This window comes from Oncorhynchus masou, chromosome 24 (genome assembly GCF_036934945.1).
Source record: "Oncorhynchus masou masou isolate Uvic2021 chromosome 24, UVic_Omas_1.1, whole genome shotgun sequence".
Classification (NCBI taxonomy): Eukaryota; Metazoa; Chordata; class Actinopteri; order Salmoniformes; family Salmonidae; genus Oncorhynchus; species Oncorhynchus masou.
The window spans coordinates 11,354,197-11,379,241 of record NC_088235.1 but is presented as its reverse complement, the minus strand read 5'-3'; the positions used below and the strand labels follow the sequence as shown (position 1 = coordinate 11,379,241).

Below are 25,045 nucleotides of genomic sequence, written 5' to 3'. Positions count from 1 at the left end.
AAAAAAAACAATATATTAACGGTTAAAAAACAATACATTAACGGTTAAAAAACAATATATTAATGCTTAAAAAACAATATATTAATGGGTAAAAAACTATATATTAATGGGTAAAAAACAATATATTAATGGGTAAAAAAGCAAAATATTAACAGGAAAAAAACAATATATTAACGGTTAAAAACAATATATTAACGGTTAAAAAACAATATATTAATGGTTAAAAAACAATATATTAACGGGTAAAAAACAATATATTAACGGTTAAAAAACAATATATTAATGGTTAAAAAACAATATATTAACGGGTAAAAAACAATATATTAACGGGTTAAAAAACAATATATTAATGGGTAAAAAACAATATATTAATGGTTAAAAACAATATATTAATGGTTAAAAACAATATATTAACGGTTAAAAAACAATATATTAATGGTTAAAAACAATATATTAACGGTTAAAAAACAATATATTAATGCTTAAAAAACAATATATTAATGGGTAAAAAACAATATATTAACGGGTTAATGGGTGGAAACAATGTAACAACTAATTAACTGGTATAGACACAATGTAACAACTAATTAACTGGTATAGACACAATGTAACAACTAATTGACGGGTATAGACACAATGTAACAACTAATTAACTGGTATAGACACAATGTAACAACTAATTAACTGGTATAGACACAATGTAGCAACTAATTAACTGGTATAGACACAATGTAACAACTAATTAACGGGTATAGACACAATGTAACAACTAATTAACTGGCATAGACACAATGTAACAAATAATTAACGGGTATAGACACAATGTAACAACTAATTAACGGGTATAGACACAATGTAACAACTAATTAACGGGTATAGTCACAATGTAACAACTAATTAATGGGTATTAGACACAATGTAACAACTAATTAACGGGTATAGACAAAATGTAACAACTAATTAATGGGTATTAGACACAATGTAACAACTAATTAACGGGTATTAGACACAATGTAACAACTAATTAACGGGTATAGACGCAATGTAACAACTAATTAACGGGTATAGACACAATGTAACAACTTAACGGGTATAGACACAATGTAACAACTAATTAACGGGTATAGACGCAATGTAACAACTAATTAACGGGTATAGACACAATGTAACAACTTAACGGGTATAGACACAATGTAACAACTAATTAACTGGTATAGACACAATGTAACAACTAATTAACGGGTATAGACACAATGTAACAACTAATTAACTGGTATAGACACAATGTAACAACTAATTAACTGGTATAGACACAATGTAGCAACTAATTAACTGGCATAGACACAATGTAACAAATAATTAACGGGTATAGACACAATGTAACAACTAATTAACGGGTATAGTCACAATGTAACAACTAATTAATGGGTATTAGACACAATGTAACAACTAATTAACGGGTATTAGACACAATGTAACAACTAATTAACGGGTATAGACGCAATGTAACAACTAATTAACGGGTATAGACACAATGTAACAACTAATTAACGGGTATAGACACAATGTAACAACTAATTAACTGGTATAGACACAATGTAACGACACTGGAACTGCCCCCATCTGTCTCCGGCAGCAAGCGAGATTTCACAGGTGGCGAACGTGAGCAGAGGTTCGGCGAGATTTCACAGGTAGCGAACTTGAGCAGAGGTTCGGCGAGATTTCACAGGTAGCGAACTTGAGCAGAGGTTCGGCGAGATTTCACAGGTGGCGAACGTGAGCAGAGGTTCGGCGAGATTTCACAGGTGGCGAACGTGAGCAGAGGTTCGGCGAGATTTCACAGGTAGCGAACTTGAGCAGAGGTTCGGCGAGATTTCACAGGTGGCGAACGTGAGCAGAGGTTCGGCGAGATTTCACAGGTGGCGAACGTGAGCAGAGGTTCGGCGAAAGTACATACAGTTTAGCTGATGCATTCTAGAAATAAGAAGAGTGAGAGGGAACAGACATAGCGAGAGAGACATAGAGAGAGAGGGAAGAGAGAGACAGAGTGAGAGAGGGAAGAGTGAGACATAGAGAGATAGGGAAGAGAGAGACATAGAGAGAGAGAAGGAAGAGAGAGACAGAGAGAGAGAGAAAGAGACCTTGCATCTCTGCAGGAAATGATATTTTTATTATTACATATTCAAACGTCCTTGCTTCAGGTCCTGACAGAGACATAACTGTGTTATTACACATATTGGATGATTATAGGCTGAAATCGTTTTGAATAAATATAGTTTGTATAGCAGCATCACCCTTATGTGGATATTGTCCTGTCGGCAAGAGCAGATCGCAATTATTAGATCATCCAGATGTTTTAATGGATATGGATTTCACACCAGCCTCTCTATGAGGGCATGCACCCATGCCTTTTGGAATTTATCATGGCTATTTCCTTTTGCAATTCTACAACAAAAATGTACATTTGAAATAAAGTACACTGAAGAAATATTAGACGACATTTTCATACATTTTGGGTGTACTAGATTGCTAATATTTTGATTTCATATTGACGCAGGACGCAATACTGCGTGCGCATATATTGCTCCCTTCCAGGACCGTTTAGCAGTCCATTCAAGCGGACAGTTTTGGAGTGAATGTTGAGAGCGTCGAGATGGAGCCCAACTCACTCACGGTATTTATCATTATCTACCCCGATTCTCTTTTATCGTATTTAATTTCTTTGTGATGGAAGCCAAAGTTACGGATATTGTGTTAAATATAATAATAATGCATGAATACAGGAAACTTTTTAAACAACATTTTATAGGCTATTTTATAAATCATTATGTTGTTCTATCAGATCATTTGTTTTTTAAAAAGTACCCTTTAAATCATATTGCGATCGTTATACGGTTTTAATGTCTCAATTCAATCAAGTGCATGTTGCTTTTGATTTGTGCTTGTTTTACATGCCTGGTACTGGGTAATCTGTAAAATGAATGACTTATCGCTGTTTCCGCAGTGGGTCGGCTCACCTTGCGGTTTTCACGGACCTTACATTTTCTACAAGGCTTTTAGGTTTGACATTGAAGCCAATCCTCGGATCCTGTCTCTGGGAGACTTTTTCCTAGTGAGGTGTAGACCCGGGGAACCGCTCTGCATAGCGGAGCTACAGCTGTTATGGGAAGAAAGAACCAGAAAACAACTTTTATCCAGCTCCAAACTTTATTTTCTCCCCGAAGACACCCCTCAGGGACGGATTGTCAGTCACGGAGAGGTGATTACACATTTTATTTTTGCCTTATACTTTGTGTGATAAATTATAGACTGCATTCTTCTGCGAATAACTTTTAAAATAATGTCTGTGTCGGTGGTATGACCAAAATGGAGCTGCTATCTCGATTCCGTTTTCTGTGTGACACAAAAACGGATAACACCTCGTATTTCCTCTAGTGAGACAACCGATGCGGTTATTCATGTCACATAGGCTACTAATGGGGCCTGAAATGACCCGCTGTCCTCTCTACACAATCCCCTGGCTCTAGCGCTGACTCGTCATTTTGTTTTGTCGCTTATTTTAGTTTGATGAAATAGGCCTATATATATTATATATATATATTATATATATATATATATATATTGGCCATCTGTGTGAAAGCATCGATTGTGATATTATAAAGTTGTTAGATCACTACTTTTCATGTTTCATATCCCCGTTTAGGAGAACCGTGCGGATATCCTAAGCATGAGACCATGAATCAAAAGCCGTATTTTGTCAGTGTCGAGTAGATTGCCTCATGACTGGTTGTCAATATGATGAATTAGAATGTTTGATTGTCATGGGCGTTTTGTAAAGCTACATGAACAACCGAGAGCGAGAAGGACCGCGACAGCCGGTCTGTGAATGTGATCTGTCAGGTTTATTAGACAGCTCCAAATGTTAAGCAATGCCTTTATTATAGACCTGTATCAGCTGCGTTCACACACTAGACTACAAGTATTGTAAGCGGACATTTTCTCCATACCCTCTCTGGGCTGTGGGAATTGATTTACAAGCGGATAAAGCACCAAACTGGGATGCCTTAACGGGTCGGCTGACATTTGTGAAGGTTATTACGGAAAAGTGCCGCAGCTTCATTCTGTAAATCACATTTTATTTAAATCAAATCAAATCACATTTTATTTGTCACATACACATGGTTAGCAGATGTTAATGCGAGTGTAGCGAAATGCTGTATCGCTGATAGGGGCATCTGCTATCAGGGCAATTTGTAAGAAAGAAAAATGCATGAAAACTTAACCGTTTAAGTGCCGCATCGACTTGATGAGTTGCGCTGCGTGCATTATTATCTGCGCTATTTCAAGAATGTAATGCATTATGGAACAAGGCAATGGAGTGGAAACGCTCAGCGGCGGCCACATCCGTAATGTAGCATAGTAAAGGATGAATGTATTTTCTGTTGTTATGCTGCTGTAATCAGTCAGACACATTACAAAGAAAACAACTCCTCTCTCAGTGTTGAACCCCCCGAGGAGCGGAGGATCACATTTCCTTCTCATAATAAGCAACAGGTTTTCTGTATCTCTGCTGCTCCGGAGAATGTCAAGGTCTCACTGCAGAAAGATGAACGATGGGGGATGTTATAGAAATAGAAACTTCAGCCTGAATAGAGCTGGATGTTAAGTCAATGTAACAAGGTGGAAAAGAGTAAAACCAGAGTTAACCTGCTGTTAGTTCAGTTAACTAGACCCATATTCAGACCCTCTAACTAACTTGTCATCTGTTAGAGCTACCCTCTTCCCACCCCTCCTCCTCTCCTCCTCCTCCCAAGCTCCCACTCCCTGCACCTCCTCCTCCTCCTCCTCCTATCCTCCCACCCCCTACACCTCCTATCCTCCTCCCCCCTTCACCTCCTCCCCCTCCACCTCCTCCCAAGCTCCCATCCCCCTCCTCCTCTCCTCCTCCTCCCATCCTCCCATCCCCCTCCTCCCCCTCCACCTCCTCCTCCTCCCATCCCCCTACACCCCCTCTCCACTTCCTCCTCCCTCCTCCTCCTTCTCCTCCTCCTCCTCTCAAGCTCCCATCCTCCTCCTCCCATCCCCCTCCTCCTCTCCTCCCCCTCCACCTCCTCAGCCCATCCTCCCACCCCCCTTCACCCCCTCTCCTCTTCCTCCTCCCTTCTCCTCCTCTCCTCCTCCTCCTCCTCTATCCTCCCACAAGCATGGTGAATTATTTTCTTTCAAATGTGTTGAGTACATTTTTATTGACCCTTTATTTAACTAGGACCATGACAATAAATAATTACAGTTTACATGATAGGTGTTCCAGAGACAGCAAGGTGGATAGGATTACCAGCCCAAGGACAACACTTTATTCAAAACAAGTTCAGTATAATTAAGGCAGAGGCGGGTGTGGTGTATGGTATGGTATATGGTATATGGTATATGGTATGTGGTATAGCCAACTCGGAGTACCTGGACTCAGACCATAGCCGTGGTATATGGTATACGGTATGTGGTATAGCCAACTCGGAGGGCCCGGACTCAGCCCTTAGCCGTGGTATATGGTATATGGTATACGGTATGTGGTATAGCCAACTCGGAGGGCCTGGACTCAGCCCTTAGCCGTGGTATATGGTATGGTATACGGTATGTGGTATAGCCAACTCGGAGGGCCTGGACTCAGCCCTTAGCCGTGGTATATGGTATATGGTATACGGTATGTGGTATACGGTATGTGGTATAGCCAACTCGGAGTGCCTGGACTCTGCCCTTAGCCGTGGTATATGGTATATGGTATGTGGTATAGCCAACTCGGAGGGCCTGGACTCAGCCCGTAGCCGTGGTATATGGTATATGGTATGTGGTATAGCCAACTCGGAGGGCCTGGACTCAGCCCGTAGCCGTGGTATATGGTATATGGTATACGGTATGTGGTATACGGTATGTGGTATAGCCAACTCGGAGTGCCTGGACTCTGCCCTTAGCCGTGGTATATGGTATATGGTATGTGGTATAGCCAACTCGGAGGGCCTGGACTCAGCCCGTAGCCGTGGTATATGGTATATGGTATACGGTATGTGGTATACGGTATGTGGTATAGCCAACTCGGAGTGCCTGGTCTCTGCCCTTAGCCGTGGTATATGGTATATGGTATATGGTATGTGGTATAGCCAACTCGGAGGGCCTGGACTCAGCCCTTAGCCGTGGTATATGGTATATGGTATACGGTATGTGGTATAGCCAACTCGGAGGGCCTGGACTCAGCCCTTAGCTGTGGTATATGGTATATGGTATGTGGTATAGCCAACTCGGAGTGCCTGGACTCAGCCCTTAGCCGTGGTATATGGTATACGGTATACGGTATGTGGTATAGCCAACTCGGAGGGCCTGGCCTCAGACCATAGCCGTGGTATATGGTATGGTATATGGTATACGGTATGTGGTATAGCCAACTCGGAGTACCTGGACTCTGCCCTTAGCCGTGGTATATGGTATATGGTATATGGTATACGGTATGTGGTATAGCCAACTCGGAGTACCTGGACTCTGCCCTTAGCCGTGGTATATGGTATATGGTATATGGTATGTGGTATAGCCAACTCGGAGGGCCTGGACTCAGCCCTTAGCCGTGGTATATGGTATATGGTATACGGTATGTGGTATAGCCAACTCGGAGGGCCTGGACTCAGCCCTTAGCCGTGGTATATGGTATACGGTATATGGTATACGGTATGTGGTATAGCCAACTCGGAGTACCTGGACTCAGACCATAGCCGTGGTATATGGTATATGGTATACGGTATATGGTATGTGTTATAGCCAACTCGGAGGGCCTGGACTCAGCCCTTAGCCGTGGTATATGGTATATGGTATATGGTATATGGTATATGGTATGTGGTATAGCCAACTCGGAGGGCCTGGACTCAGCCCTTAGCCGTGGTATATGGTATACAGTATATGGTATACGGTATGTGGTATAGCCAACTCGGAGTACCTGGACTCAGACCATAGCCGTGGTATATGGTATATGGTATACGGTATGTGGTATAGCCAACTCGGAGGGCCTGGACTCAGCCCTTAGCCGTGGTATATGGTATATGGTATGTGGTATATGGTATGTGGTATAGCCAACTCGGAGGGCCTGGACTCAGCCCTTAGCCGTGGTATATGGTATATGGTATGTGGTATAGCCAACTCGGAGGGCCTGGACTCAGCCCTTAGCCGTGGTATATGGTATATGGTATATGGTATGTGGTATATGGTATGTGGTATAGCCAACTCGGAGTACCTGGACTCAGACCATAGCCGTGGTATATGGTATATGGTATGTGGTATAGCCAACTCGGAGGGCCTGGACTCAGCCCTTAGCCGTGGTATATGGTATATGGTATATGGTATGTGGTATATGGTATGTGGTATAGCCAACTCGGAGGGCCTGGACTCAGCCCTTAGCCGTGGTATATGGTATATGGTATATGGTATATGGTATGTGGTATATGGTATGTGGTATAGCCAACTCGGAGGGCCTGCACTCAGCCCTTAGCCGTGGTATACGGTATATGGTATACGGTATGTGGTATAGCCAACTCGGAGTACCTGGACTCAGACCATAGCCGTGGTATATGGTATATGGTATGTGGTATAGCCAACTCGGAGGGCCTGGACTCAGCCCTTAGCCGTGGTATATGGTATATGGTATATGGTATATGGTATGTGGTATGTGGTATAGCCAACTCGGAGGGCCTGGACTCAGCCCTTAGCCGTGGTATATGGTATATGGTATATGGTATGTGGTATATGGTATGTGGTATAGCCAACTCGGAGGGCCTGCACTCAGCCCTTAGCCGTGGTATACGGTATATGGTATACGGTATGTGGTATAGCCAACTCGGAGTACCTGGACTCAGACCATAGCCGTGGTATATGGTATATGGTATGTGGTATAGCCAACTCGGAGGGCCTGGACTCAGCCCTTAGCCGTGGTATATGGTATATGGTATACGGTATGTGGTATAGCCAACTCGGAGGGCCTGGACTCAGCCCTTAGCCGTGGTATATGGTATATGGTATATGGTATACGGTATGTGGTATAGCCAACTCGGAGGGCCTGGACTCAGCCCGTAGCCGTGGTATATGGTATATGGTATGTGGTATAGCCAACTCGGAGGGCCTGGACTCAGCCCGTAGCCGTGGTATATGGTATATGGTATACGGTATGTGGTATACGGTATGTGGTATAGCCAACTCGGAGTGCCTGGACTCTGCCCTTAGCCGTGGTATATGGTATATGGTATGTGGTATAGCCAACTCGGAGGGCCTGGACTCAGCCCGTAGCCGTGGTATATGGTATATGGTATACGGTATGTGGTATACGGTATGTGGTATAGCCAACTCGGAGTGCCTGGACTCTGCCCTTAGCCGTGGTATATGGTATATGGTATATGGTATGTGGTATAGCCAACTCGGAGGGCCTGGACTCAGCCCTTAGCCGTGGTATATGGTATATGGTAGCCGTGGTATATGGTATATGGTATACGGTATGTGGTATACGGTATGTGGTATAGCCAACTCGGAGTGCCTGGACTCTGCCCTTAGCCGTGGTATATGGTATATGGTATGTGGTATAGCCAACTCGGAGGGCCTGGACTCAGCCCGTAGCCGTGGTATATGGTATATGGTATATGGTATGTGGTATATGGTATGTGGTATAGCCAACTCGGAGTACCTGGACTCAGACCATAGCCGTGGTATATGGTATATGGTATGTGGTATAGCCAACTCGGAGGGCCTGGACTCAGCCCTTAGCCGTGGTATATGGTATATGGTATATGGTATATGGTATGTGGTATATGATATGTGGTATAGCCAACTCGGAGGGCCTGGACTCAGCCCTTAGCCGTGGTATATGGTATATGGTATATGGTATGTGGTATATGGTATGTGGTATAGCCAACTCGGAGGGCCTGCACTCAGCCCTTAGCCGTGGTATACGGTATATGGTATACGGTATGTGGTATAGCCAACTCGGAGTACCTGGACTCAGACCATAGCCGTGGTATATGGTATATGGTATGTGGTATAGCCAACTCGGAGGGCCTGGACTCAGCCCTTAGCCGTGGTATATGGTATATGGTATATGGTATATGGTATGTGGTATATGGTATGTGGTATAGCCAACTCGGAGGGCCTGGACTCAGCCCTTAGCCGTGGTATATGGTATATGGTATATGGTATATGGTATGTGGTATATGGTATGTGGTATAGCCAACTCGGAGGGCCTGCACTCAGCCCTTAGCCGTGGTATACGGTATATGGTATACGGTATGTGGTATAGCCAACTCGGAGTACCTGGACTCAGACCATAGCCGTGGTATATGGTATATGGTATGTGGTATAGCCAACTCGGAGGGCCTGGACTCAGCCCTTAGCCGTGGTATATGGTATATGGTATACGGTATGTGGTATAGCCAACTCGGAGGGCCTGGACTCAGCCCTTAGCCGTGGTATATGGTATATGGTATATGGTATACGGTATGTGGTATAGCCAACTCGGAGGGCCTGGACTCAGCCCGTAGCCGTGGTATATGGTATATGGTATGTGGTATAGCCAACTCGGAGGGCCTGGACTCAGCCCGTAGCCGTGGTATATGGTATATGGTATACGGTATGTGGTATACGGTATGTGGTATAGCCAACTCGGAGTGCCTGGACTCTGCCCTTAGCCGTGGTATATGGTATATGGTATGTGGTATAGCCAACTCGGAGGGCCTGGACTCAGCCCGTAGCCGTGGTATATGGTATATGGTATACGGTATGTGGTATACGGTATGTGGTATAGCCAACTCGGAGTGCCTGGACTCTGCCCTTAGCCGTGGTATATGGTATATGGTATATGGTATGTGGTATAGCCAACTCGGAGGGCCTGGACTCAGCCCTTAGCCGTGGTATATGGTATATGGTAGCCGTGGTATATGGTATATGGTATACGGTATGTGGTATACGGTATGTGGTATAGCCAACTCGGAGTGCCTGGACTCTGCCCTTAGCCGTGGTATATGGTATATGGTATGTGGTATAGCCAACTCGGAGGGCCTGGACTCAGCCCGTAGCCGTGGTATATGGTATATGGTATATGGTATGTGGTATATGGTATGTGGTATAGCCAACTCGGAGTACCTGGACTCAGACCATAGCCGTGGTATATGGTATATGGTATGTGGTATAGCCAACTCGGAGGGCCTGGACTCAGCCCTTAGCCGTGGTATATGGTATATGGTATATGGTATATGGTATGTGGTATATGATATGTGGTATAGCCAACTCGGAGGGCCTGGACTCAGCCCTTAGCCGTGGTATATGGTATATGGTATATGGTATGTGGTATATGGTATGTGGTATAGCCAACTCGGAGGGCCTGCACTCAGCCCTTAGCCGTGGTATACGGTATATGGTATACGGTATGTGGTATAGCCAACTCGGAGTACCTGGACTCAGACCATAGCCGTGGTATATGGTATATGGTATGTGGTATAGCCAACTCGGAGGGCCTGGACTCAGCCCTTAGCCGTGGTATATGGTATATGGTATATGGTATATGGTATGTGGTATATGGTATGTGGTATAGCCAACTCGGAGGGCCTGGACTCAGCCCTTAGCCGTGGTATATGGTATATGGTATATGGTATATGGTATGTGGTATATGGTATGTGGTATAGCCAACTCGGAGGGCCTGCACTCAGCCCTTAGCCGTGGTATACGGTATATGGTATACGGTATGTGGTATAGCCAACTCGGAGTACCTGGACTCAGACCATAGCCGTGGTATATGGTATATGGTATGTGGTATAGCCAACTCGGAGGGCCTGGACTCAGCCCTTAGCCGTGGTATATGGTATATGGTATACGGTATGTGGTATAGCCAACTCGGAGGGCCTGGACTCAGCCCTTAGCCGTGGTATATGGTATATGGTATATGGTATACGGTATGTGGTATAGCCAACTCGGAGGGCCTGGACTCAGCCCGTAGCCGTGGTATATGGTATATGGTATGTGGTATAGCCAACTCGGAGGGCCTGGACTCAGCCCGTAGCCGTGGTATATGGTATACGGTATGTGGTATAGCCAACTCGGAGGGCCCGGACTCAGCCCTTAGCCGTGGTATATGGTATATGGTATACGGTATGTGGTATACGGTATGTGGTATAGCCAACTCGGAGTGCCTGGACTCTGCCCTTAGCCGTGGTATATGGTATATGGTATGTGGTATAGCCAACTCGGAGGGCCTGGACTCAGCCCGTAGCCGTGGTATATGGTATATGGTATGTGGTATAGCCAACTCGGAGGGCCTGGACTCAGCCCGTAGCCGTGGTATATGGTATATGGTATACGGTATGTGGTATACGGTATGTGGTATAGCCAACTCGGAGTGCCTGGACTCTGCCCTTAGCCGTGGTATATGGTATATGGTATGTGGTATAGCCAACTCGGAGGGCCTGGACTCAGCCCGTAGCCGTGGTATATGGTATATGGTATACGGTATGTGGTATACGGTATGTGGTATAGCCAACTCGGAGTGCCTGGTCTCTGCCCTTAGCCGTGGTATATGGTATATGGTATATGGTATGTGGTATAGCCAACTCGGAGGGCCTGGACTCAGCCCTTAGCCGTGGTATATGGTATATGGTATACGGTATGTGGTATAGCCAACTCGGAGGGCCTGGACTCAGCCCTTAGCTGTGGTATATGGTATATGGTATGTGGTATAGCCAACTCGGAGTGCCTGGACTCAGCCCTTAGCCGTGGTATATGGTATACGGTATACGGTATGTGGTATAGCCAACTCGGAGGGCCTGGCCTCAGACCATAGCCGTGGTATATGGTATGGTATATGGTATACGGTATGTGGTATAGCCAACTCGGAGTACCTGGACTCTGCCCTTAGCCGTGGTATATGGTATATGGTATATGGTATACGGTATGTGGTATAGCCAACTCGGAGTACCTGGACTCTGCCCTTAGCCGTGGTATATGGTATATGGTATATGGTATGTGGTATAGCCAACTCGGAGGGCCTGGACTCAGCCCTTAGCCGTGGTATATGGTATATGGTATACGGTATGTGGTATAGCCAACTCGGAGGGCCTGGACTCAGCCCTTAGCCGTGGTATATGGTATACGGTATATGGTATACGGTATGTGGTATAGCCAACTCGGAGTACCTGGACTCAGACCATAGCCGTGGTATATGGTATATGGTATACGGTATATGGTATGTGTTATAGCCAACTCGGAGGGCCTGGACTCAGCCCTTAGCCGTGGTATATGGTATATGGTATATGGTATATGGTATATGGTATGTGGTATAGCCAACTCGGAGGGCCTGGACTCAGCCCTTAGCCGTGGTATATGGTATACAGTATATGGTATACGGTATGTGGTATAGCCAACTCGGAGTACCTGGACTCAGACCATAGCCGTGGTATATGGTATATGGTATACGGTATGTGGTATAGCCAACTCGGAGGGCCTGGACTCAGCCCTTAGCCGTGGTATATGGTATATGGTATGTGGTATATGGTATGTGGTATAGCCAACTCGGAGGGCCTGGACTCAGCCCTTAGCCGTGGTATATGGTATATGGTATGTGGTATAGCCAACTCGGAGGGCCTGGACTCAGCCCTTAGCCGTGGTATATGGTATATGGTATATGGTATGTGGTATATGGTATGTGGTATAGCCAACTCGGAGTACCTGGACTCAGACCATAGCCGTGGTATATGGTATATGGTATGTGGTATAGCCAACTCGGAGGGCCTGGACTCAGCCCTTAGCCGTGGTATATGGTATATGGTATATGGTATGTGGTATATGGTATGTGGTATAGCCAACTCGGAGGGCCTGGACTCAGCCCTTAGCCGTGGTATATGGTATATGGTATATGGTATATGGTATGTGGTATATGGTATGTGGTATAGCCAACTCGGAGGGCCTGCACTCAGCCCTTAGCCGTGGTATACGGTATATGGTATACGGTATGTGGTATAGCCAACTCGGAGTACCTGGACTCAGACCATAGCCGTGGTATATGGTATATGGTATGTGGTATAGCCAACTCGGAGGGCCTGGACTCAGCCCTTAGCCGTGGTATATGGTATATGGTATATGGTATATGGTATGTGGTATGTGGTATAGCCAACTCGGAGGGCCTGGACTCAGCCCTTAGCCGTGGTATATGGTATATGGTATATGGTATGTGGTATATGGTATGTGGTATAGCCAACTCGGAGGGCCTGCACTCAGCCCTTAGCCGTGGTATACGGTATATGGTATACGGTATGTGGTATAGCCAACTCGGAGTACCTGGACTCAGACCATAGCCGTGGTATATGGTATATGGTATGTGGTATAGCCAACTCGGAGGGCCTGGACTCAGCCCTTAGCCGTGGTATATGGTATATGGTATACGGTATGTGGTATAGCCAACTCGGAGGGCCTGGACTCAGCCCTTAGCCGTGGTATATGGTATATGGTATATGGTATACGGTATGTGGTATAGCCAACTCGGAGGGCCTGGACTCAGCCCGTAGCCGTGGTATATGGTATATGGTATGTGGTATAGCCAACTCGGAGGGCCTGGACTCAGCCCGTAGCCGTGGTATATGGTATATGGTATACGGTATGTGGTATACGGTATGTGGTATAGCCAACTCGGAGTGCCTGGACTCTGCCCTTAGCCGTGGTATATGGTATATGGTATGTGGTATAGCCAACTCGGAGGGCCTGGACTCAGCCCGTAGCCGTGGTATATGGTATATGGTATACGGTATGTGGTATACGGTATGTGGTATAGCCAACTCGGAGTGCCTGGACTCTGCCCTTAGCCGTGGTATATGGTATATGGTATATGGTATGTGGTATAGCCAACTCGGAGGGCCTGGACTCAGCCCTTAGCCGTGGTATATGGTATATGGTAGCCGTGGTATATGGTATATGGTATACGGTATGTGGTATACGGTATGTGGTATAGCCAACTCGGAGTGCCTGGACTCTGCCCTTAGCCGTGGTATATGGTATATGGTATGTGGTATAGCCAACTCGGAGGGCCTGGACTCAGCCCGTAGCCGTGGTATATGGTATATGGTATATGGTATGTGGTATATGGTATGTGGTATAGCCAACTCGGAGTACCTGGACTCAGACCATAGCCGTGGTATATGGTATATGGTATGTGGTATAGCCAACTCGGAGGGCCTGGACTCAGCCCTTAGCCGTGGTATATGGTATATGGTATATGGTATATGGTATGTGGTATATGATATGTGGTATAGCCAACTCGGAGGGCCTGGACTCAGCCCTTAGCCGTGGTATATGGTATATGGTATATGGTATGTGGTATATGGTATGTGGTATAGCCAACTCGGAGGGCCTGCACTCAGCCCTTAGCCGTGGTATACGGTATATGGTATACGGTATGTGGTATAGCCAACTCGGAGTACCTGGACTCAGACCATAGCCGTGGTATATGGTATATGGTATGTGGTATAGCCAACTCGGAGGGCCTGGACTCAGCCCTTAGCCGTGGTATATGGTATATGGTATATGGTATATGGTATGTGGTATATGGTATGTGGTATAGCCAACTCGGAGGGCCTGGACTCAGCCCTTAGCCGTGGTATATGGTATATGGTATATGGTATATGGTATGTGGTATATGGTATGTGGTATAGCCAACTCGGAGGGCCTGCACTCAGCCCTTAGCCGTGGTATACGGTATATGGTATACGGTATGTGGTATAGCCAACTCGGAGTACCTGGACTCAGACCATAGCCGTGGTATATGGTATATGGTATGTGGTATAGCCAACTCGGAGGGCCTGGACTCAGCCCTTAGCCGTGGTATATGGTATATGGTATACGGTATGTGGTATAGCCAACTCGGAGGGCCTGGACTCAGCCCTTAGCCGTGGTATATGGTATATGGTATATGGTATACGGTATGTGGTATAGCCAACTCGGAGGGCCTGGACTCAGCCCGTAGCCGTGGTATATGGTATATGGTATGTGGTATAGCCAACTCGGAGGGCCTGGACTCAGCCCGTAGCCGTGGTATATGGTATATGGTATACGGTATGTGGTATACGGTATGTGGTATAGCCAACTCGGAGTGCCTGGACTCTGCCCTTAGCCGTGGTATATGGTATATGGTATGTGGTATAGCCAACTCGGAGGGCCTGGACTCAGCCCGTAGCCGTGGTATATGGTATATGGTATACGGTATGTGGTATACGGTATGTGGTATAGCCAACTCGGAGTGCCTGGACTCTGCCCTTAGCCGTGGTATATGGTATATGGTATATGGTATGTGGTATAGCCAACTCGGAGGGCCTGGACTCAGCCCTTAGCCGTGGTATATGGTATATGGTAGCCGTGGTATATGGTATATGGTATACGGTATGTGGTATACGGTATGTGGTATAGCCAACTCGGAGTGCCTGGACTCTGCCCTTAGCCGTGGTATATGGTATATGGTATGTGGTATAGCCAACTCGGAGGGCCTGGACTCAGCCCGTAGCCGTGGTATATGGTATATGGTATATGGTATGTGGTATATGGTATGTGGTATAGCAAACTCGGAGTACCTGGACTCAGACCATAGCCGTGGTATATGGTATATGGTATGTGGTATAGCCAACTCGGAGGGCCTGGACTCAGCCCTTAGCCGTGGTATATGGTATATGGTATATGGTATATGGTATGTGGTATATGATATGTGGTATAGCCAACTCGGAGGGCCTGGACTCAGCCCTTAGCCGTGGTATATGGTATATGGTATATGGTATGTGGTATATGGTATGTGGTATAGCCAACTCGGAGGGCCTGCACTCAGCCCTTAGCCGTGGTATACGGTATATGGTATACGGTATGTGGTATAGCCAACTCGGAGTACCTGGACTCAGACCATAGCCGTGGTATATGGTATATGGTATGTGGTATAGCCAACTCGGAGGGCCTGGACTCAGCCCTTAGCCGTGGTATATGGTATATGGTATATGGTATATGGTATGTGGTATATGGTATGTGGTATAGCCAACTCGGAGGGCCTGGACTCAGCCCTTAGCCGTGGTATATGGTATATGGTATATGGTATATGGTATGTGGTATATGGTATGTGGTATAGCCAACTCGGAGGGCCTGCACTCAGCCCTTAGCCGTGGTATACGGTATATGGTATACGGTATGTGGTATAGCCAACTCGGAGTACCTGGACTCAGACCATAGCCGTGGTATATGGTATATGGTATGTGGTATAGCCAACTCGGAGGGCCTGGACTCAGCCCTTAGCCGTGGTATATGGTATATGGTATACGGTATGTGGTATAGCCAACTCGGAGGGCCTGGACTCAGCCCTTAGCCGTGGTATATGGTATATGGTATATGGTATACGGTATGTGGTATAGCCAACTCGGAGGGCCTGGACTCAGCCCGTAGCCGTGGTATATGGTATATGGTATGTGGTATAGCCAACTCGGAGGGCCTGGACTCAGCCCGTAGCCGTGGTATATGGTATATGGTATACGGTATGTGGTATACGGTATGTGGTATAGCCAACTCGGAGTGCCTGGACTCTGCCCTTAGCCGTGGTATATGGTATATGGTATGTGGTATAGCCAACTCGGAGGGCCTGGACTCAGCCCGTAGCCGTGGTATATGGTATATGGTATACGGTATGTGGTATACGGTATGTGGTATAGCCAACTCGGAGTGCCTGGACTCTGCCCTTAGCCGTGGTATATGGTATATGGTATATGGTATGTGGTATAGCCAACTCGGAGGGCCTGGACTCAGCCCTTAGCCGTGGTATATGGTATATGGTATACGGTATGTGGTATAGCCAACTCGGAGGGCCTGGACTCAGCCCTTAGCTGTGGTATATGGTATATGGTATGTGGTATAGCCAACTCGGAGTGCCTGGACTCAGCCCTTAGCCGTGGTATATGGTATACGGTATACGGTATGTGGTATAGCCAACTCGGAGGGCCTGGACTCAGACCATAGCCGTGGTATATGGTATGGTATATGGTATACGGTATGTGGTATAGCCAACTCGGAGTACCTGGACTCTGCCCTTAGCCGTGGTATATGGTATATGGTATATGGTATATGGTATACGGTATGTGGTATAGCCAACTCGGAGTACCTGGACTCTGCCCTTAGCCGTGGTATATGGTATATGGTATATGGTATGTGGTATAGCCAACTCGGAGGGCCTGGACTCAGCCCTTAGCCGTGGTATATGGTATATGGTATACGGTATGTGGTATAGCCAACTCGGAGGGCCTGGACTCAGCCCTTAGCCGTGGTATATGGTATACGGTATATGGTATACGGTATGTGGTATAGCCAACTCGGAGTACCTGGACTCAGACCATAGCCGTGGTATATGGTATATGGTATACGGTATGTGTTATAGCCAACTCGGAGGGCCTGGACTCAGCCCTTAGCCGTGGTATATGGTATATGGTATATGGTATATGGTATATGGTATGTGGTATAGCCAACTCGGAGGGCCTGGACTCAGCCCTTAGCCGTGGTATATGGTATACAGTATATGGTATACGGTATGTGGTATAGCCAACTCGGAGTACCTGGACTCAGACCATAGCCGTGGTATATGGTATATGGTATACGGTATGTGGTATAGCCAACTCGGAGGGCCTGGACTCAGCCCTTAGCCGTGGTATATGGTATATGGTATGTGGTATATGGTATGTGGTATAGCCAACTCGGAGGGCCTGGACTCAGCCCTTAGCCGTGGTATATGGTATATGGTATGTGGTATAGCCAACTCGGAGGGCCTGGACTCAGCCCTTAGCCGTGGTATATGGTATATGGTATATGGTATGTGGTATATGGTATGTGGTATAGCCAACTCGGAGTACCTGGACTCAGACCATAGCCGTGGTATATGGTATATGGTATGTGGTATAGCCAACTCGGAGGGCCTGGACTCAGCCCTTAGCCGTGGTATATGGTATATGGTATATGGTATATGGTATGTGTTATATGGTATGTGGTATAGCCAACTCGGAGGGCCTGGACTCAGCCCTTAGCCGTGGTATATGGTATATGGTATATGGTATATGGTATGTGGTATATGGTATGTGGTATAGCCAACTCGGAGGGCCTGCACTCAGCCCTTAGCCGTGGTATACGGTATATGGTATACGGTATGTGGTATAGCCAACTCGGAGTACCTGGACTCAGACCATAGCCGTGGTATATGGTATATGGTATGTGGTATAGCCAACTCGGAGGGCCTGGACTCAGCCCTTAGCCGTGGTACATGGTATATGGTATATGGTATATGGTATGTGGTATATGGTATGTGGTATAGCCAACTCGGAGGGCCTGGACTCAGCCCTTAGCCGTGGTATATGGTATATGGTATATGGTATATGGTATGTGGTATATGGTATGTGGTATAGCCAACTCGGAGGGCCTGCACTCAGCCCTTAGCCGTGGTATACGGTATATGGTATACGGTATGTGGTATAGCCAACTCGGAGTACCTGGACTCAGACCATAGCCGTGGTATATGGTATATGGTATGTGGTATAGCCAACTCGGAGGGCCTGGACTCAGCCCTTAGCCGTGGTATATGGTATATGGTATACGGTATGTGGTATAGCCAACTCGGAGGGCCTGGACTCAGCCCTTAGCCGTGGTATATGGTATATGGTATATGGTATACGGTATGTGGTATAGCCAACTCGGAGGGCCTGGACTCAGACCATAGCCGTGGTATATGGTATATGGTATATGGTATGTGGTATAGCCAACTCGATGGGCCTGGACTCAGACCATAGCCGTGGTATACGGTATATGGTATGTGGTATATGGTATGTGGTATAGCCAACTCGGAGGGCCTGGACTCAGCCCTTAGCCGTGGTATATGGTATATGGTATATGGTATGTGGTATATGGTATGTGGTATAGCCAACTCGGAGGGCCTGCACTCAGCCCTTAGCCGTGGTATACGGTATATGGTATACGGTTTGTGGTATAGCCAACTCGGAGTACCTGGACTCAGACCATAGCCGTGGTATATGGTATATGGTATGTGGTATAGCCAACTCGGAGGGCCTGGACTCAGCCCTTAGCCGTGGTATATGGTATATGGTATATGGTATATGGTATGTGGTATATGGTATGTGGTATAGCCAACTCGGAGGGCCTGGACTCAGCCCTTAGCCGTGGTATATGGTATATGGTATATGGTATATGGTATGTGGTATATGGTATGTGGTATAGCCAACTCGGAGGGCCTGCACTCAGCCCTTAGCCGTGGTATACGGTATATGGTATACGGTATGTGGTATAGCCAACTCGGAGTACCTGGACTCAGACCATAGCCGTGGTATATGGTATGTGGTATAGCCAACTCGGAGGGCCTGGACTCAGCCCTTAGCCGTGGTATATGGTATATGGTATACGGTATGTGGTATAGCCAACTCGGAGGGCCTGGACTCAGCCCTTAGCCGTGGTATATGGTATATGGTATATGGTATACGGTATGTGGTATAGCCAACTCGGAGGGCCTGGACTCAGACCATAGCCGTGGTATATGGTATATGGTATATGGTATATGGTATGTGGTATAGCCAACTCGGAGGGCCTGGACTCAGACCATAGCCGTGGTATATGGTATATGGTATATGGTATACGGTATGTGGTATAGCCAACTCGGAGGGCCTGGACTCAGAACATAGCCGTGGTATATGGTATATGGTATACGGTATGTGGTATAGCCAACTCGGAGTACCTGGACTCAGCCCTTAGCCGTGGTATACGGTATATGGTATACGGTATGTGGTATAGCCAACTCGGAGTACCTGGACTCAGACCATAGCCGTGGTATATGGTATATGGTATGTGGTATAGCCAACTCGGAGGGCCTGGACTCAGCCCTTAGCCGTGGTATATGGTATATGGTATATGGTATATGGTATGTGGTATATGGTATGTGGTATAGCCAACTCGGAGGGCCTGGACTCAGCCCTTAGCCGTGGTATATGGTATATGGTATATGGTATGTGGTATATGGTATGTGGTATAGCCAACTCGGAGGGCCTGCACTCAGCCCTTAGCCGTGGTATACGGTATATGGTATACGGTATGTGGTATAGCCAACTCGGAGTACCTGGACTCAGACCATAGCCGTGGTATATGGTATATGGTATGTGGTATAGCCAACTCGGAGGGCCTGGACTCAGCCCTTAGCCGTGGTATATGGTATATGGTATACGGTATGTGGTATAGCCAACTCGGAGGGCCTGGACTCAGCCCTTAGCCGTGGTATATGGTATATGGTATATGGTATACGGTATGTGGTATAGCCAACTCGGAGGGCCTGGACTCAGCCCGTAGCCGTGGTATATGGTATATGGTATGTGGTATAGCCAACTCGGAGGGCCTGGACTCAGCCCGTAGCCGTGGTATATGGTATATGGTATACGGTATGTGGTATACGGTATGTGGTATAGCCAACTCGGAGTGCCTGGACTCTGCCCTTAGCCGTGGTATATGGTATATGGTATGTGGTATAGCCAACTCGGAGGGCCTGGACTCAGCCCGTAGCCGTGGTATATGGTATATGGTATACGGTATGTGGTATACGGTATGTGGTATAGCCAACTCGGAGTGCCTGGACTCTGCCCTTAGCCGTGGTATATGGTATATGGTATATGGTATGTGATATAGCCAACTCGGAGGGCCTGGACTCAGCCCTTAGCCGTGGTATATGGTATATGGTAGCCGTGGTATATGGTATATGGTATACGGTATGTGGTATACGGTATGTGGTATAGCCAACTCGGAGTGCCTGGACTCTGCCCTTAGCCGTGGTATATGGTATATGGTATGTGGTATAGCCAACTCGGAGGGCCTGGACTCAGCCCGTAGCCGTGGTATATGGTATATGGTATATGGTATATGGTATGTGGTATATGGTATGTGGTATAGCCAACTCGGAGTACCTGGACTCAGACCATAGCCGTGGTATATGGTATATGGTATGTGGTATAGCCAACTCGGAGGGCCTGGACTCAGCCCTTAGCCGTGGTATATGGTATATGGTATATGGTATATGGTATGTGGTATATGGTATGTGGTATAGCCAACTCGGAGGGCCTGGACTCAGCCCTTAGCCGTGGTATATGGTATATGGTATATGGTATATGGTATGTGGTATATGGTATGTGGTATAGCCAACTCGGAGGGCCTGCACTCAGCCCTTAGCCGTGGTATACGGTATATGGTATACGGTATGTGGTATAGCCAACTCGGAGTACCTGGACTCAGACCATAGCCGTGGTATATGGTATATGGTATGTGGTATAGCCAACTCGGAGGGCCTGGACTCAGCCCTTAGCCGTGGTATATGGTATATGGTATACGGTATGTGGTATAGCCAACTCGGAGGGCCTGGACTCAGCCCTTAGCCGTGGTATATGGTATATGGTATATGGTATACGGTATGTGGTATAGCCAACTCGGAGGGCCTGGACTCAGACCATAGCCGTGGTATATGGTATATGGTATATGGTATGTGGTATAGCCAACTCGGAGGGCCTGGACTCAGACCATAGCCGTGGTATATGGTATATGGTATACGGTATGTGGTATAGCCAACTCGGAGGGCCTGGACTCAGAACATAGCCGTGGTATATGGTATATGGTATACGGTATGTGGTATAGCCAACTCGGAGTACCTGGACTCAGCCCTTAGCCGTGGTATACGGTATATGGTATACGGTATGTGGTATAGCCAACTCGGAGTACCTGGACTCAGACCATAGCCGTGGTATATGGTATATGGTATGTGGTATAGCCAACTCGGAGGGCCTGGACTCAGCCCTTAGCCGTGGTATATGGTATATGGTATATGGTATATGGTATGTGGTATATGGTATGTGGTATAGCCAACTCGGAGGGCCTGGACTCAGCCCTTAGCCGTGGTATATGGTATATGGTATATGGTATGTGGTATATGGTATGTGGTATAGCCAACTCGGAGGGCCTGCACTCAGCCCTTAGCCGTGGTATACGGTATATGGTATACGGTATGTGGTATAGCCAACTCGGAGTACCTGGACTCAGACCATAGCCGTGGTATATGGTATATGGTATGTGGTATAGCCAACTCGGAGGGCCTGGACTCAGCCCTTAGCCGTGGTATATGGTATATGGTATACGGTATGTGGTATAGCCAACTCGGAGGGCCTGGACTCAGCCCTTAGCCGTGGTATATGGTATATGGTATATGGTATACGGTATGTGGTATAGCCAACTCGGAGGGCCTGGACTCAGCCCGTAGCCGTGGTATATGGTATATGGTATGTGGTATAGCCAACTCGGAGGGCCTGGACTCAGCCCGTAGCCGTGGTATATGGTATATGGTATACGGTATGTGGTATACGGTATGTGGTATAGCCAACTCGGAGTGCCTGGACTCTGCCCTTAGCCGTGGTATATGGTATATGGTATGTGGTATAGCCAACTCGGAGGGCCTGGACTCAGCCCGTAGCCGTGGTATATGGTATATGGTATACGGTATGTGGTATACGGTATGTGGTATAGCCAACTCGGAGTGCCTGGACTCTGCCCTTAGCCGTGGTATATGGTATATGGTATATGTTATGTGGTATAGCCAACTCGGAGGGCCTGGACTCAGCCCTTAGCCGTGGTATATGGTATATGGTAGCCGTGGTATATGGTATATGGTATACGGTATGTGGTATACGGTATGTGGTATAGCCAACTCGGAGTGCCTGGACTCTGCCCTTAGCCGTGGTATATGGTATATGGTATGTGGTATAGCCAACTCGGAGGGCCTGGACTCAGCCCGTAGCCGTGGTATATGGTATATGGTATATGGTATGTGGTATATGGTATGTGGTATAGCCAACTCGGAGTACCTGGACTCAGACCATAGCCGTGGTATATGGTATATGGTATGTGGTATAGCCAACTCGGAGGGCCTGGACTCAGCCCTTAGCCGTGGTATATGGTATATGGTATATGGTATATGGTATGTGGTATATGGTATGTGGTATAGCCAACTCAGAGGGCCTGGACTCAGCCCTTAGCCGTGGTATATGGTATATGGTATATGGTATATGGTATGTGGTATATGGTATGTGGTATAGCCAACTCGGAGGGCCTGCACTCAGCCCTTAGCCGTGGTATACGGTATATGGTATACGGTATGTGGTATAGCCAACTCGGAGTACCTGGACTCAGACCATAGCCGTGGTATATGGTATATGGTATGTGGTATAGCCAACTCGGAGGGCCTGGACTCAGCCCTTAGCCGTGGTATATGGTATATGGTATATGGTATATGGTATGTGGTATATGGTATGTGGTATAGCCAACTCGGAGGGCCTGGACTCAGCCCTTAGCCGTGGTATATGGTATATGGTATATGGTATATGGTATGTGGTATATGGTATGTGGTATAGCCAACTCGGAGGGCCTGCACTCAGCCCTTAGCCGTGGTATACGGTATATGGTATACGGTATGTGGTATAGCCAACTCGGAGTACCTGGACTCAGACCATAGCCGTGGTATATGGTATATGGTATGTGGTATAGCCAACTCGGAGGGCCTGGACTCAGCCCTTAGCCGTGGTATATGGTATATGGTATACGGTATGTGGTATAGCCAACTCGGAGGGCCTGGACTCAGCCCTTAGCCGTGGTATATGGTATATGGTATATGGTATACGGTATGTGGTATAGCCAACTCGGAGGGCCTGGACTCAGCCCGTAGCCGTGGTATATGGTATATGGTATGTGGTATAGCCAACTCGGAGGGCCTGGACTCAGCCCGTAGCCGTGGTATATGGTATATGGTATACGGTATGTGGTATACGGTATGTGGTATAGCCAACTCGGAGTGCCTGGACTCTGCCCTTAGCCGTGGTATATGGTATATGGTATGTGGTATAGCCAACTCGGAGGGCCTGGACTCAGCCCGTAGCCGTGGTATATGGTATATGGTATACGGTATGTGGTATACGGTATGTGGTATAGCCAACTCGGAGTGCCTGGACTCTGCCCTTAGCCGTGGTATATGGTATATGGTATATGGTATGTGGTATAGCCAACTCGGAGGGCCTGGACTCAGCCCTTAGCCGTGGTATATGGTATATGGTATACGGTATGTGGTATAGCCAACTCGGAGGGCCTGGACTCAGCCCTTAGCTGTGGTATATGGTATATGGTATGTGGTATAGCCAACTCGGAGTGCCTGGACTCAGCCCTTAGCCGTGGTATATGGTATACGGTATACGGTATGTGGTATAGCCAACTCGGAGGGCCTGGACTCAGACCATAGCCGTGGTATATGGTATGGTATATGGTATACGGTATGTGGTATAGCCAACTCGGAGTACCTGGACTCTGCCCTTAGCCGTGGTATATGGTATATGGTATATGGTATATGGTATACGGTATGTGGTATAGCCAACTCGGAGTACCTGGACTCTGCCCTTAGCCGTGGTATATGGTATATGGTATATGGTATGTGGTATAGCCAACTCGGAGGGCCTGGACTCAGCCCTTAGCCGTGGTATATGGTATATGGTATACGGTATGTGGTATAGCCAACTCGGAGGGCCTGGACTCAGCCCTTAGCCGTGGTATATGGTATACGGTATATGGTATACGGTATGTGGTATAGCCAACTCGGAGTACCTGGACTCAGACCATAGCCGTGGTATATGGTATATGGTATACGGTATGTGTTATAGCCAACTCGGAGGGCCTGGACTCAGCCCTTAGCCGTGGTATATGGTATATGGTATATGGTATATGGTATATGGTATGTGGTATAGCCAACTCGGAGGGCCTGGACTCAGCCCTTAGCCGTGGTATATGGTATACAGTATATGGTATACGGTATGTGGTATAGCCAACTCGGAGTACCTGGACTCAGACCATAGCCGTGGTATATGGTATATGGTATACGGTATGTGGTATAGCCAACTCGGAGGGC

The 25,045-nt window shown here is 47.0% G+C and overlaps 1 protein-coding gene across 1 annotated transcript in view; it reads left to right on the top strand.

Moving 5' to 3' along the window:
* Window positions 1-2,632: 2,632 nt before the first annotated feature.
* The window catches only part of LOC135513393 (AT-rich interactive domain-containing protein 5B-like), a 92,227-nt gene continuing 69,814 nt past the window's right edge, over window positions 2,633-25,045 (top strand). Inside the window, exons 1-2 of the mRNA XM_064936317.1 lie at window positions 2,633-2,674; window positions 3,005-3,259. Of these exons, the coding sequence (XP_064792389.1) occupies window positions 2,654-2,674; window positions 3,005-3,259 (276 nt within the window). The 5' untranslated portion in view covers window positions 2,633-2,653. The remainder of the gene's footprint in view (window positions 2,675-3,004; window positions 3,260-25,045) is intronic.